At 59.3% G+C, this 14,921-nt stretch overlaps 1 protein-coding gene across 9 annotated transcripts in view; it reads left to right on the top strand.

Annotated features, from left to right (window-relative positions):
* The window catches only part of NAV1 (neuron navigator 1), a 56,776-nt gene that overhangs the window by 21,763 nt on the left and 20,092 nt on the right, over nucleotides 1-14,921 (top strand). For all 9 annotated transcript variants that reach the window (XM_034069878.1, XM_034069880.1, XM_034069881.1 and 6 more), the window contains 2 exons: nucleotides 8,326-8,428; nucleotides 11,278-11,643. In XM_034069878.1, the coding sequence (XP_033925769.1) occupies nucleotides 8,326-8,428; nucleotides 11,278-11,643 (469 nt within the window). The remainder of the gene's footprint in view (nucleotides 1-8,325; nucleotides 8,429-11,277; nucleotides 11,644-14,921) is intronic.

Below are 14,921 nucleotides of genomic sequence, written 5' to 3'. Positions count from 1 at the left end.
CTGATCCGCAGAGCTGAGCTCTCCAGGCACATCTTGCTGGATGTCGGATGGAGCAGGGGAGGAAACAGCTTATGGTAATTTCTGCAATGACTTTCCAAGGTTTTTTTTCCTCGGTGAACTGTCTGCAATCACTTACAGCCTTCCTGAAGGGATTAATTACTCGCTGGAGCTCATTGTGTGCAGTTCACATTCAGAACTGTTGGATACGATGCCTTGGCTTGGAGCGAGTGTGTGGGGGGGTCACTTGTGTTTCTTTTCCCATCCTTTCCCCCCTGCTCTGGTCTCTCTCAGGCTCCTGGTGGGAGCATTCCCCATTGCCGGTGGCCGCTCGCTCTGTGCATGACCGCAGCCACGGCCCTGCTCCACGCTGCTGCATAGCCAGAAGAAGACAAATCACTTCCTTGTTGGAATGACTCTTGGCTGATGCTTCCCTCCAGGCTGTAGCATTGGCTCCGCTCTCCCCACCGCGCTCGCGGCTTTGGGCTGTGCAGCCTCAGTGCTTGGACAGGCCCCCAGAACAAATGTGGGGAGAAGAGCTCAGAGCACATCGCAGAGCTGCTTCCCATGGCTCGTCCGGCACAGGCGGGATGGGCTTTAGCAGGGATAAATCAGGGTCACATCCCTGGGAGGATGCTGCCTGTGGGACAGGCACTCTGGGAAGGGCATTCATTGTCTGCAGCTCGCTGGGGGGATCCCAGACTGTCCAAGCTGAGTGTGTAACTCCTGCTCCTGGGTGCTTGAGGGATTCCAGGGGTCTGGAGTGAGCTGGTGTGTGGGGCATCGTCACCCCACATCCCTCAGCCCTTGGTGTTGGTGGGTGCATGGAAGCTGGTACATGATGGATAGTCGGGAGGCTCCATGGAAATCCCTTCTGTGGGTGCTGATGCCTTTTCCAGAGCGTTTTCCACCCTGCCCATCCCTGCAGTAAAAGCTGAGCTCACAGGGTCCAGATTCTGTACACTGAATCCTGAGGAGTCCCTCCACTCGCTGGAATATGGGGGATGATTTGGAGTGAGGAGCACTCCTCCTCCATGCCATCCCCTAGCCCCACAGGGTGCCTGGGCAGGGCTGCTGTGAGCTTTGGGGGCCCGGGGAGGAGAGTGGTGGCCCCATGGGGGTGGCACAGAGCTTTCTGGTGCTGAGCATCCCCTTCCCTCCTGTGGCACACACAGGTTTCCTGAAGGACATGGGGTCTTCCTTCTCTGCAAACCACCTTGAGTGGGGAAAACGTGACTGCTGCTCAACCCTTTCCCACTGGTTGGTCCCACCGGGGGATGCAGGGGGTCCCGTCCCCCCGCCATGCACTGTGCACTGCTTTGTATTTGAGAGAGCGGGTTTGCCTTGGGGTGAGCATCCCCAGGGCAGCCTGAAGAGACCCAGAATCTGTGCTGTGACCTGCCTGGGGTTGCTATTGCAGGTGCTGCCACCGTGGTCCAGGGGTGGCTCTTACCCCTGTGCCCACTTTGGAGCAGCACCCCAGTGCCAGGTACTGCGGGCAGGGGGGACACCCTGATCCCGGATGGATCCCGGTGATCCCAGTGCTGGCCTGAATGTGGCACCTGCCCCTCCTGTGGGTCCCGGGCTGGGGATTCCACCCCCCTGGGCTTGCACAATGGCCATTGAGCAAAGCCCTAGTAACCTTCAGGGCAGAGCGTGAAGGGCTGATTAGAGGGTGTGCAGAGAAGGGCACTGGGGTCCCGTATAGGCACTTCCCTTCCCATTTCCAGGGCTTTCCATGGTAATGGCTCCTATTTTCTCCGTTGTTAGGACATCACTCACGCACGGCTCGAACGACATCTGTCAAAGCATGTGTCCCGTCCCCCCCAGCCCGTCCTTGCTGCTCCTGGGGAAGAGGGAGCCGTTGGCCCCGTAATGAGCCTGACATCAATTAATCATCAGCCTTCAAAATTAGCATCGTGGCAGCGTACGATGGAGGGAGATGATTCCCCAGATGGAAGCAAAAATAGCCTCGGAGCCTTCCCTCCTCCCGAGGGAGCTGGCAACAATAGATCCACTAAGGAGGAGCCTGGAGCTGGTTGGAGCTGGGGCAGCCCGAGATGCTCTGCCTCCTGCCTCATTGCGGGGTGCTTTTGGGTACCACCTCCTGAGCATCGCTGGGGTCTGGTCCTGGCTGTGGCCAGACCCTCATGGGCGTTGCAGAGAGCCCAGGGTGAGCTCACAGCACTGAGCCCCTTGTTGCAGGTGGGGCTTTAGGAAAGCAGAGCCCTGGGGGTCTCATTGTTCAGAGTGAAGGATGCTCATCCCTGAGTGCTGCTGGTCCTGCTCTGGGCACACTGCCCCTTGCTCCTGTCCAGGGTGGCAGCTTGGGCAGAGCCTTGCCAGCCCCTTGGGAGCTCAGCAATGGGCTGGGGACCTGTGCAGGAGGTGACCATGGCCTGGTCCTTGTGCCGCTGCCATGCTGGGGTTCCCCATGCTTGGGGAGAGCTGTGACCTGAGCCTGCAGCCTCCTGCAGCTTTGGTTTCCCATCCTGTTCCTGGTCAAGGTGCAGAGCCCCCCATGCTGGCTGTGCTTTGGGTCCATCCTGATGGCTCTGAGAAGCAGCTCTGCCGGCTGTGGCTGGCAGGGGAGCCAGGGAGGACATGCTGCATTCCTGCTCGAGGCACATGAGGGCTCTTTGGTGATGGACAGACAGACCAAGTGTCTACCAGAGCCCAGCTGAGGCCGGGGAGAATTGTGTTTGCAACGCATTGCTCTGCGCAAAGCTCACAGTCACAAGGCAAGGGGGACAAAAGGCTCCCTGTTCGCTCCGTCCCAGTGGGTGCAATTCCAACAGTTAAAAAGCAAATGTGAGTTGTTTGTCTCTGGGAATATAAAGCTTCCCCAAGCGTGGCTCTATTCTGGCTGGGAATGGGGAGTTTGGCTCTGCTAATGACTCTGTTCTCCCTGCAGAACGGAGCCAGCTTGAGCCAAGAGCTGCCCTGACAGACCCTTCCCGGCCAGCCCTGGTACAGGGACATGGGTTGGGGAGGAGACGTGCTCCTGAGTCTGAAAATCACCCTTTGAACCAGGCCTGGGTGCTTGGTGGAGAGCAGTGAAGAGGGATGAGCACAGGGACCTCTGCCTGTGGTACCCAGGGGTGGCTGCACCCGTGAGCATCCTCCCGGTGTCTTCTCCCAAGGCATCCTCCTCAGTAAGAGGGAGCCCCAGGCAGGGTGAGCTGCTCCCTTGGTCAGATCTGTAGGTCTGGGGCATCTGACTGCGAGTCCAAGGGTGCCACTGGAGACCAGGGAGCTCTTGGATTGTGTCTTCCTGTATCCAAGTCTGGGCTCATGGACAGCCACGGTGCTGGTTTCCACCCAGGTCCTTATTCCCAAACTCACTGGAGAAGGAAGGGGAAGGTGCCCATGGCTGGAGGTTCTGTGGTGCTGGGGCTGTGCCTGGTCCTGTGCAGCCCTGTTGTGAATCCGTGACAGGACCCTGGGATGAGCATGGGTCTGGGGGAAGGGCTGGGAACTGTGTGCTGCAGCTGGACCATGGACACAGCCACACCGAGTACATGGAGCATCCTCAACAGTAATCACAGTCATGGAACGGTTGGGGTTGGAAGGGACCAGCCTCCATCACGCTATGGGATCCCTGCAGGGGTCCTGCAGACCCTGGCAGAAGCGGGTGCAGGATTCCCCGTGTGCCCACATCCCTTCCTCCACCAGCAGAGCCCAGAGTGGAGGCTGGCGATGTCGCCAGATGTAGGGCACATCTGGAGGGCACCGAAGCAGTTAAGTGAAGGGCTGATTTGTGCTATAGAAACCCGCAGTTCCTTCCTTTGATCCTCTGAATCAGCCCATTGCCTCCGCCGTATAAAGCCCCATTTATCTCTGCTCTTCCCAGCAAGTTCGAAGGCGGTTGCGGCTCAGCAGCGAGCGAGCTGGGCTTTCTCTTCCGCTGAAGCAGAATCAGGTGAAATCTCTATGGCAACCAGCAGATGACAGCGGGTCTTGTTGCCTTGGAAATGAGGCAAGGAGGAAAAAAAACCCACCCAAAAAGAGCCATCTGGAATCCTGAATTCCCACAATGTCCAACCTGCGCCTGGTGACGCGTGGGGAGGGTGAACCCGCTGCCACCGGCTGCTCCGGGGCCTTGTGTTGGGTTTTGGGGGGGGTTTATTGGTGTCCCCACCTCTACTTCTGGCTTCTGTTGGGTGTTTTTAGTGCAGGGTCTGCAGTGTCAGAGCCTGTTGGTGGCTGTGTTAAAGGTGGGCATTGGGGTGCACCCCCCAATGATGCAGCACCCCAAGGGGAAACTGAGGCACATGTGAGTGCCACTGTGCAGGGCCCTGGTGTAGGACAGACCCCACATGCAGTGAGCACTGGTGATGCTGAGGCCATGGCGCTGTTAACCTGGGTGTTGGTGTCCCTGTGCTCTGTGTGTGCTGGTGTTTAGAGGTCAGATCCTTGGGCACAGATCCAGCCTGAGGAGCTGAGCTCCCTCCTTCCCAAGGGGCACAGGTTGCTCCTCCAGGTTATTCAGGACACCCGCAGTGGGACAGGGGTGTTGGGATGCTCCCAGCTCTTCCGCTTTGCAGGACCAGTGTTGGAGGCAGCTGTGGTACAGGGATGTGCAGGCTCTGCCCGGTGCAGGGATTTTGGGCTCTCCCAGCTCATTAGGGCAGAGCAGAGGGTGTCATGGAGGTGGGATGCAGGGGACATGGAGCACATGGAGGCTCCTGCTGCTGAAAGAGGAGCTGGGATCTGGATGTGCAGGTGGGGTGGTTTGAGGCCAAGCATAGCATCCATTGAGAGAATAACCCTCAAATGGGCTGGAGGCCCAGTCTGGATCTCTCCGCTTGAAAACGTGTGTATGGGAGAGACCCAATTAAGTGGATTTATGGCTGCTTTAGCCTGAGAAAGTCTGAATCCCTTTTAAAGGCTTGGCTGGCTGGAGCCAGAGCGGGTCCAGGCTCCAGGTCCCTCCACCCCCACTTGTCACCAGCAGCCATCGCCCCACAAGTGCTGATTCAGCACAAGTCCCAGCCTGTCACTGCTGCTCATCCTCTCTGCTCTCACCCCACAGTGAGGAGTTGCTGTGGATGGATGGATGGATGATCCCGATGGATGGCGTGGCTGCGGTGGTGGGGACAGCGGGTGCAGGCATGGAGGGAGCTTCCTTCGTGCTGCAGCCTCCTGCAGAGCCCTGTTCCAGAAGGGTCCAGCAATGAGACCTGGGGCTGTTGGGGAGCTCCTCTTCTCCCCTTGCTGTGTCCCACAGGGGCTGATGCTCCTTGGGAGGCTTGGACCATGAACCCCATCACCTGCCCCAGCTCCTGCTGCTTGGTCTGGTCAGGTGAAAGCCTGGGAGCAATTAACACTGGAGTGCTAACGAACCTGCTGCCTTCTGATGGAGGTTTGCAGGAAGGGGTGAAATGAGTGAGCTCCCATTGAGCTGGGAGGATGTGCTCTGCTCATAGGGCATCTCTGGAGGGAAAGGGGTGGGTCTGGGAGGTCCCGGTACATCCCTTGGAGCACACAGGGATTGCAGGGATGGGGATGGGCTGGAAAACAAGGCCAGTGGTGGAAGGGGCAGTGGGTCGGGCAGGCACCCTGCAGAGCCCCATTGCTGCTCCTTGTTCAGCCCGTGTGGAGGCTGCTGGGAGGAAAGGGGAGTTAATGAAAGCACAAAGAGGACTGCAGGTTGTGAGCATCCCCCTGCCCGACCATCCGGGAGTGTGGATCCGAGCTGGCGGGGACGGAATGCCGGATAAAGCCCTTTCACTCCATATGGAAAGACTCTGCTGGTAACTGCATCGCAAGCGCAGAGTGTAGCTGGGAACCTGCAGGGCTCAGTGGGGCTGAGCCAGGCTTGGGGGTCTCACATCAACCCGGAGCAGAGGCTGGTGTGGGGAGCGTGTGTCTGCAGGGGCTTCTGGAGCTGGAGGCATCCCATGGCCTGAGGGGATGGGTTTTATTGTGCTTTAATGGTGCGTTTCAATGTGCTGGAAGGGATTGAGCAACAGTTAAAAACGTGTCACGGCTTGGGAGGAAATTCATTGCAGCTACTGTGCGATGGGGGCCGGATTCCCTGCCTCGGGAATGCCACGGGGCCTTTCCCAGCACGTTCCTGCTTGCTGTTAAAACCCTTTCCTGGGTCACCAGGGGTCTGCTCTAATGACATGGGACCGGTTGCATGGTGGGGGCAAGAACACGCGAGTGCTTGTGCCACGAGTGTGAATATGGGCACGGATGTGTGAGGGCCGGCATCGGCTGCTGCTGTCCTCGTACCTGCATGTGTTCATGCGAGGGCACAGGCGTGTGCATGCACACACCCCCTCTCTGCAGGGCTTTGCCACCATGTGGCCTGCACATGAGCTGTGCATGATGCAAAGAGGTGCTTGGGCAGCGCATACACACATATGCACACAGATGCACATGCACACACACACACATACACACACACATGTACACACATAGACATGCACACACACATACACATGTACACACACGCACACACACGTACACATACACATGTACACACACATACACAGGTACATATATACGTGTACACACACATACACATGTACAGACATAGACATGCACACACACATACACACGTACATACACATGTACACATACATACACATGCGCACACACATGCACACACACATATACACATGTACACACACATACACATGCGCACACACACATGCACACACACATATACACATGTACACACACACACACACAAACACACACGGTTTCAATGCCAAGGCACATGGGGCACACATGTCCCGTGGCCGCGGCTCTGCCTGGCCCCAGCGGGAGCTGTTGGCCACATGCTCCTTTGGAATGAGCTGTCACGAGGCCTTGGGAGTTGATGATTCCCTCGTTCCTTGACGTCCTTGGCCACGTCGGCAGCGCCCGCGGTGCAGGAGCTCTTGGAGGGGATGGGATGGGCTGGACGTGGCACAACCTGGAGCTCCCTGCTCTCCTCCAGCCCTGGCTCTGTGCTGCTCTCAGCCCTGTAGCGCCTGGCCCTGAGCTCTGCTACCTCCTCCAGCCCCACATCCCACCCTGCCGATGCTCTTCTGGTGCTGGTACCTGCTGCTTCCCAGTTGTGCTGGGCAGGAGATGGGGTGATGGGCAGCGCACGGATGGGCATAGTGCCTGGTTCCTGTGCCAGCACACGCTATCCAACACAACAGCGGGCAATGGGATGGCCGAGGTTTCCTGTCCCAGTTTCCCCATGTGTGAAGTGGGACCATATCCGGTTAACTCACATTGAAGAGAGCGCTGGGAGCTCAGTTCAGAAAGGATTAGAGCAGAGGCTGCACAGGGCTTAGGGACAGTGTCCTGGGGCTGGGAGAACGCAGGGCTGGAGCCAGCACCCCCTTCCTTCCGTGACAGCCGGATGGAGCCTGCGGGAGCTGGAGCAGAGATGGAGACACTGCAGGAGCTGACCCGGCCGAGGCGCGGTGTCCAACAGACCCCGGCACGCTGGGGCTGAGCCGTCCCTGCTGCTCCCTGCTCCAGCAGCTGGGAACATCTGGCTGCAGCAAGCTCACTCCATCGCTGCGGGGAGGAATCCAGTGAGCTCCCGCTGTTCCCACACTCCAGCCTCTCCCAGCGGCTCCGGTTTCGGCTCAGCTCCGAGACCCCCCCGGCCCCTTCCTGCGCTGGACCCAGTGGTGACCCCAGTGCGGTGGGGATGTGGGCTCCTTTGGATGCTGCTTCTTGGATCTTTGCTGCCGGGGACACCGGTGGGTGTTCTGTTGGCATCGTGTAGGCCCCCTTGCTTGGGGCACCAGTCTGTGCTCTGTGCCTCCTGCATGAAGGTTTAGTAACGAGTTCATGACTTAACCTCTTGCTAAGCCTTGTTTTGGGAGCTGGACCAGGGTGACCGCACACGCTCAGGGTTGCTTGTCCTGGTGTGCGCTGGCTGCGTTGGCTTCCCTGGAGGCTCACCAGCCCTCTGACCATCATCTACAGCGGGCTTTAACCTGCTTGATTTAACCTGTCTCATCAGGCTGTTACCGCTTGTCACCCCTTTCCAGGGTCATGCATAAATCAGAGCTGCTTCACTGGTTTGAGGTGCTTGTGCCCGGGCCAGTGGGTGAGCAGAGCCTGGGGATGGGGCAGCTTCAGGTGTACCTGGCTGCAGTTGTTCCCTGTGTGGCCCCTTTGGTCCCCACCAGCTCGTCCTTTCTGGACCAGACATCCCCATAGCAGCTCAGCACCCTTTGGGTGGCATTTCATGGTGGTGCAGCTCCAGCCTGGTCCCTGCCCTGTCCCCTCCAGTGGGCAGAGCAGGAGCTGATGTGCACAGCGCAGGCAGAGGGGCACAGGAGCCATTCACCCCTTGTCTCTCCACAGACCCCGAATCCCAGAGGAAGAGGACGGTGCAGAACGTGCTGGACCTTCGGCAGAACCTGGAGGAGACCATGTCCAGCCTGAGGGGCTCTCAGGTATCCCACAGGTGAGGCTCTAGTGCCAGACCCCCACCACCCCTTCCCCACAACCAGTGTCCTTCCTGGGGCAGCAGAAGGTGAGGGGCAGGGATGGGGTGGGTTACACTGGTGCCTACAGTGTAGGCACCAAGCTGGGTGCCTACACACGGGGGCTGGAGAGGTGCCCCCAAATCCATGGGTTGTGATGTGTGGGGCTGCAATAGAGCCCCATCTCTGGCAGAGCTCTGGCCTCAACACAGCCTTGTGCTGTGGGGCTGTGGGGTGATGCTGAGCGGAGCCCCCAGGCTCCGGGCAGGAGGTGAGGTCTGTTACCCATGGTCAGCTGTCCCTGTACGGGGTGAAGGTATCATATCCTCTGTGCCTGCCCGGGTTTGGACCATAGCCTCCATCCCCGTCTGTGTAAAGGGGATGATGGAGACAGAGCTGAACAAAAGCCCTGCAGCCCATGGGCAGAGGTGGGGTTCCCTGCACACAACAGGGCTAGCAGCACCCCAGGGGCTGCGCACACGGTGCCCATCATCTGGTTAACCCCAGCAGAGCATCTACCCCAGTTCAGAGGCCTCTGACCCATGACTGGGACTGTTCCCCCTTGGTCTCTCACTGGAGCCCAGTGCAGCGTTCCTGCTCTGAACCAGCTCCAGCATCCTCATCCCGGATGAAGGGCCCGGACCCTGCAGTGTGTGTGTGTGGTGGGGATCTCCGCATGGCGCAGGCGGGGCTCGGAGCAGCGGCTCTCGGGTGGAAGCCATGCGCAGAGCATCCTTCTCCCGGTGTTTGTTGCCACCTCGCGGTCTCCTTCGGTCCTCGTTTCTCTGCTGTAAGGAGCAAAAAGCAGCAGCTCCCCCCAAGCCCTTCACCCATCCTTACAGACCCCCCCCCCCCCCCTCCCCGTATCTCCCCTCTATCAGGTGAAGCAGCTCCCGTGGATGAGCTCTTCTGAACGCAGGAGCTCATCCAGACCTTGCTGCACTGCCTGAATCTGTTCCAATCTGTTCACGGTGGCATTCCCCAGGCTGGAATCACCCATCACAGCTGCACCATCCCTTTGCTCCGTGCAGGAGCTGGGCTGCTCATGTTGAGTCAGGGCTGCTTCGGGTTCACTTCTCATTTCTCTGTGTCAAACCTCACTTTCCCACCTCAGCGTTTGGCTCCTGTGCAGATCCTCCCTCAGGCCTGGCCTTAGGGAAGTGGGATGAGGATATTAAATTCAGGGGATTCACTGAGCACCACTGGTGGGTTTTGTCTCTTGGCCATCGCTTCCTTTTCCCCATGAGTTATGAGAACAGTGGGTGGTGGAGGCCTCAGCCACAGAGAAAAACAGCTTTGGATAGGCCAGAGATGCCTGCCCCTGCCTTCTATCCCTTGTGCAGCTCCTGAATACGTGAGGATCTTCCCTCTTATCCCATGGCAGCTGAGTTTATTTGGAAGCTTAACCTGCCTTTGGTGAGGCTTTCATCCCCACTGCTGGTACCCTGCTCGCAGCATGCTCCCTGCATCCCTCCAGGAGCATCCTTTACCAAAGCTGGGTCAGCTCTTCCCCCGCACGTTGTAATAACACACGTGCCCTCTAACTCTGCTCTCGGGAATGCTCCCTGCAAGTGTGTGCGATCCGGATGTCACCCGGCATCACCAGTGTCCCCATAGCTGCTTTGGGCTCTTTCTTTGTTCCTCCCACAGATTATTCCTCAGACTCCTCTTGTTCTCCTCTCTGTATTCCCCCATCCGTCGGCTGCGGCTCAGCCTTTGCTGTGTTCTCCTAGGACACAACTTTGTTCCTGAAAGACATCACCGTGTTCCCGGCATGGGCTTCCTCAGGGGCTTCCTTTAGTCCTGCCTGAGGTCCACGGCTCACACGTGCTCTGAGCTGCAGGCAGAGCATCCTCAAACAGCCTTTGTGCTGCTGCCCAACACGAAGCCCTTTGAGCTGCCCCTTTGAGTTCTGCTTTAACAAACTTCCTGGGGGGTTTATGCAGTTCCCTGTTTCAGATTCTGCAGCCAGGGTTTGGCTTTCGGTGCTCCTGCAGGAACAGTTCATTCAGGCTGGGGGATAGCTTGCTGATGGCAATGTTTGGAGGGAAGGGGAAGGCTGTGGGTTCCCAAGTAGCTGCTCTGAGACCATTTTTGGTGTCTAAATTTAGCCTCAGCGTCGCTCCCCCCCCCCCCCCCCCCCCAACTTGCTCTGTGCCCAAAATACACCCCGAGGGGTGCAGGGAATAACTGGCTCCCCATTGCTGAAGCACTCGTGGCTCTGGGTGGTCTGGAGAGCAGCTCTGTGGGGCTGGGGAGCCCCATCTCAGGCTGCCCCCCCCCCACCCAGATATGGGGGTTCACTTGCAGGGGTTTGGTGTGTGGTGCTGGTGCAGGGATCTGGTCCTGGTTTGCCCCTTGTCATCCTTTCGCTCACAGCATCCTCTGCCACATCCGCTGGGATCAGGGTGCCATCACCCCAGTTTGTCCTGTCCTGGCTCTGGTGTGATGTTGTTGAAATGCTGGTGGGGAATGGTCATGGGAGAGCAGCCTGAGCACGGGGGAGCATGGCTGGGATGTCCACCCAAGTCAAAATGGTTGTTGGCATAAGTGCTGCTAAAGCAGTGCTGTAGACCCACAGACTGCTTTGTGTTGGAAGGGACCTTAAAGCTCCTCCAGCTCCAGCCCCTGCCACAGGCAGGGACACCTTCCACTGGAGCAGCTGCTCCAAGCCCCTGTGTCCAACCTGGCCTTGAGCACTGCCAGGGATGGGGCAGCCACAGCTTCTCTGGGCACCCTGTTATTAGATGGAGGGGGTCCAGGACCGTGTCCCTGCACCCACTGGGAGCCTCCAGCCATGCCCTGCCCTAACCCCCCTGCACCCCTGTAGCTCCCTGGAGATGACCTGCTACGACAGCGACGAGGCCAACGCGCGCAGCGTCTCCAGCCTGTCCAACCGCTCCTCGCCGCTCTCCTGGCGCTATGGGCAGTCGAGCCCGCGCCTGCAGGCCGGAGACGCGCCGTCGGTGGGGGGCACGTGCCGCTCTGAGGGCACCCCGGGCTGGTACATGCACGGCGAGCGGGCGCACTACTCGCACACCATGCCCATGCGCAGCCCCAGCAAGCTGAGCCACATCTCCCGCCTGGAGCTGGTCGAGGCACTGGACACCGATGATGTGGAGCTGAAGTCGGGATACATGAGCGACAGTGACCTGATGGGGAAGACACTGACAGAGGATGAGGACATCACCACGGGGTGAGTGCCTGTGCCGGGGCTCGGGTCTCCACCTCCTGGTTGGTTGGCAGTGGAGGGGCACCAGGCACAGCAGGGATGGATGGAGGGATGGAGGGATGGATGGATGATGGATGAATGGATGGATGCATAATGGATAGATGGATGGGGATGGATGGATAGATGGAGGGATGGATGCAAAATGGATAGATGGATGGATGGATGGAGGAGGGTGGGTGGGTGGATGGATGGATGGATGGAGGGATAAATGGATGGATGGATGGAACACATAGGTCATGGCCAACCTGGTGGGGTGGATCATGTCCCTGCCTAAGATCTCATCTCAGTCTTCCCTCTGGCATTGTGGATGGGTGGCACTGTGGTGGAGCAGGGTGCTCTGTGAGCAGGAACCCCATGGGGCCAGGGCCATCTCCTGCCAGTTGGGCACAACTCAGCACGTCCAAGGTTTGCTGCTTCTTCCCAGATGTGTCCAGCTCCCACTGCACTGTTGAGGTGGCCCCGGCTCTGGTAGTGGTCCAGGGTTGCAGTGTACTGGATGTTTCCTATTTGAGCACAGGCATTTGAGCTGTCCCAGAGCAGGAGGAGGTTTTGCTGCTCCAGTCCTCCTGGGGTGGCCGTAGTCACATCAGCTGGTGCAGGGCAGAGCACAGCCCATGGCTTCACACCCATCCTGGGGGCCAGCACTCCCCAGGCCCAGGGGTGCACTGGGCACACGCCATGGGGTGCCTGTGCTGCGATGCTCCAGCTTGGAGGTGACAGTGTCCATGGCTCCACAAGCATAAGCCCTGTCCTCCCCGTGAGCACATGGGGTTACTTTGGGGGGCTGCCCTGTGCTTGTGAATAGGGGTGTCCTGTTCTGGTTTAGCATGGACCCCTCCTGGGGGCTATAACCCATTGCATGTCACCACCTTCTGCCACCGGGCACTGGGCTGTAGGGTGCAATGGGCACTGGGGTGGTTTTGGGCTGCCCTGTGTGGCCACATCTGGTTATGGGGATGAAGGGCTCTGCTGCTCCCTGTCTTCGCCTTGTCTTGTCTCAGAGCTGCTCGTGCAGGCAGGTAACCTTGGTGTGCCCTTGGCTGCAGAGGCAGTGCTGGGAGGGGAGAGCTGGAGCATCCCTTTGCCTCTGTCAGCACTGGGCGGGCAGAGTGCAGGCAGAGAGCAGGCAGAGAGCAGGCAGAGAGCAGGCAGAGTGCAGGCAGAGAGCAGGCACAGTGAGGGCCATGACTGAGCAGAGTGCAGGCAGAGGTGGGCATTGAGTGCAGAGCCAGGGCAGGGGAGCAGGGACATCCCATTCCTTCATCTCAGAGCCAGCCAGGGCAAGGAGCACTCATTCAGTGCAGCCCCTCCTTATCCATCCAGCCCTTCATCCAGCATAGCTTCTCATCATCCAGACAGCCTCTCATCCAGCACGTCCCTTCATCCACACAGCCCCTCATCATCCATCCGTTCAGCTCAGCCCCTTATCTAGCACATCCCCTCCTCCATGCAGCCCCTCATCCAGCACATCCCCTCATCCATGCAGCCCCTCATCCATGCAGCCCCTCATCCATCCCCCTCACTGGCTCTGACCTAGAAAGCAGATTCCGCCCCAGGCCCCATCTCCCGGTGCTGCTAATGCACCGGGCAGGAGCCGGCTGCTGCAGATGGGACCATCAGCCCCGAGCCCCAGCCGTGGGGCAGCACACCCCAGCACCGCGCCGGCGCACACCCGGCTTGTGGGGCAGTAGGTCAGAGCCAGCGAGGAGCACACGGTGACACAGCCCCTCGGAGGCTGGGGTCGTGGGATGGGGCCCAGCATCCCCAGAGCTCCCTCGGGAAGCAGCCTGGAAGCAGAGAGGGCCGAGGTAGGTCGAGGTGTGCGGTATTGGGGTGGATTTGGTTGGGGTGAGCCCAGCCGAGATGGCAGAGGGGTGGCAGGGTCAGGTGTGGTGTGAGGGCAGGGAGCAGCTCGGGACAGCCCAGACCCCAGGAGCATTTCTGTGTCTGTGAATGTTTGGCTCCTGGCTCCTTGCCCTGCTTTCCCCCCTGCCTGCATCCATTGGGATGGCACCCGTGGGTCCCCTCCTCCAGCAGCCTCCTGCTGGCATTGGTGGCTGGAAGGCTCAGGCTTTGCTCTGCCTGTTCGGCAGCAAGACCCATCCTTTGTTCCTGCTGTCACTGCCTCCTGCTCATGCGTCCTGACCCAGCACAGCCCCGGCTGTGGCACTGTGGTGTCTGAAGGGTCTGGTGCAGGCAGCGAGTGTTGCTCAACGGCAGCATTTGCTGGGGTGCTGTTGCTCTCCTGCCCTTTGCTGCCCATCCCTGGGGCCTGGGCAGCACCGAGCCCTGGGCTGTTTCCCTGGCACTGAAATACCTTTGCTCCCTTCCTTGGCTGCTGTTGACTCTGGTCCCATTTCCCAGCTGCTGCCCCACAAGTGGTGATGCTGCTTGGGGTATCCCCAGGCGGGTCCATCAGGCTCCAGTGCAAAGGGCTCAGCAGGGTCCAAGCATCTCCCCGAGGTACCCCTCATGTTTCCAGCAGTGCAGGGCACAGTGGGGCTGAAGGGACCTGTTCTGTGGCCTTGGCCATGCTGCAGCATCCCTCGGTCCAGGGCAGAGCTGCGCTGGGGGGTCACAGGGGGAGGAGATCACCCTTCTCTGGCTCTGGTGCACAAGGTGACCTATGGGGACATGAAAGCTCAGCTCAGCTGTGTGCCCCAAGGTGATGCTGTGGGGCTTGCAGCTCCCAGGGATAAACTGGGGCAGCTCAGGTACCCCAGAACCCCATGGGGACACTCAGGCAGGACTCATCCTCTCATCCTGGCAAAGCACAGCGGCTGCTGGGCCAGATCCTGCCATCCCTGAGCACAGAGCCCAGGGAGCAGAGAGGGAGCGAGCAGGGCTGGCTGCTGAGTCAGCGCCTCTTTGCTGCGGTGCTGCAGGAGTGCAGATGATGCACGTGCGCTGCAGGGCCTTGAGCATCGCTCTGGAGCCGATCCCTGAGGCTGTGCACATCCCATAGGGTGCTCAGTGCCATGGGGAAGCCCTTGTGCAACCCTGTGATTTGGGGACTCGTTTTTTGTTGGGATGGAAAGCGAGGTAGCATTGCATCCCATTGTGTCCCATTGCATCCCATTGCAGTGTGCCGGCAGCATCCCCACCCCTATGAGGCAGCTGTCTCTGTTCAGGGGCAGGAACTGGAGCCTTTGGCATGGGGACTGTGCAGCACTGTGTGGTTCAGGGGTGAACACGTGCCCAGCTCACAGCACCATCCTGTGCCACCACGGTGCTGCTGCTGC

This window comes from Melopsittacus undulatus, chromosome 16, assembly GCF_012275295.1.
Source record: "Melopsittacus undulatus isolate bMelUnd1 chromosome 16, bMelUnd1.mat.Z, whole genome shotgun sequence".
NCBI lineage: Eukaryota > Metazoa > Chordata > Aves > Psittaciformes > Psittaculidae > Melopsittacus > Melopsittacus undulatus.
This window is presented reverse-complemented; position numbering and strand designations above follow the sequence as displayed.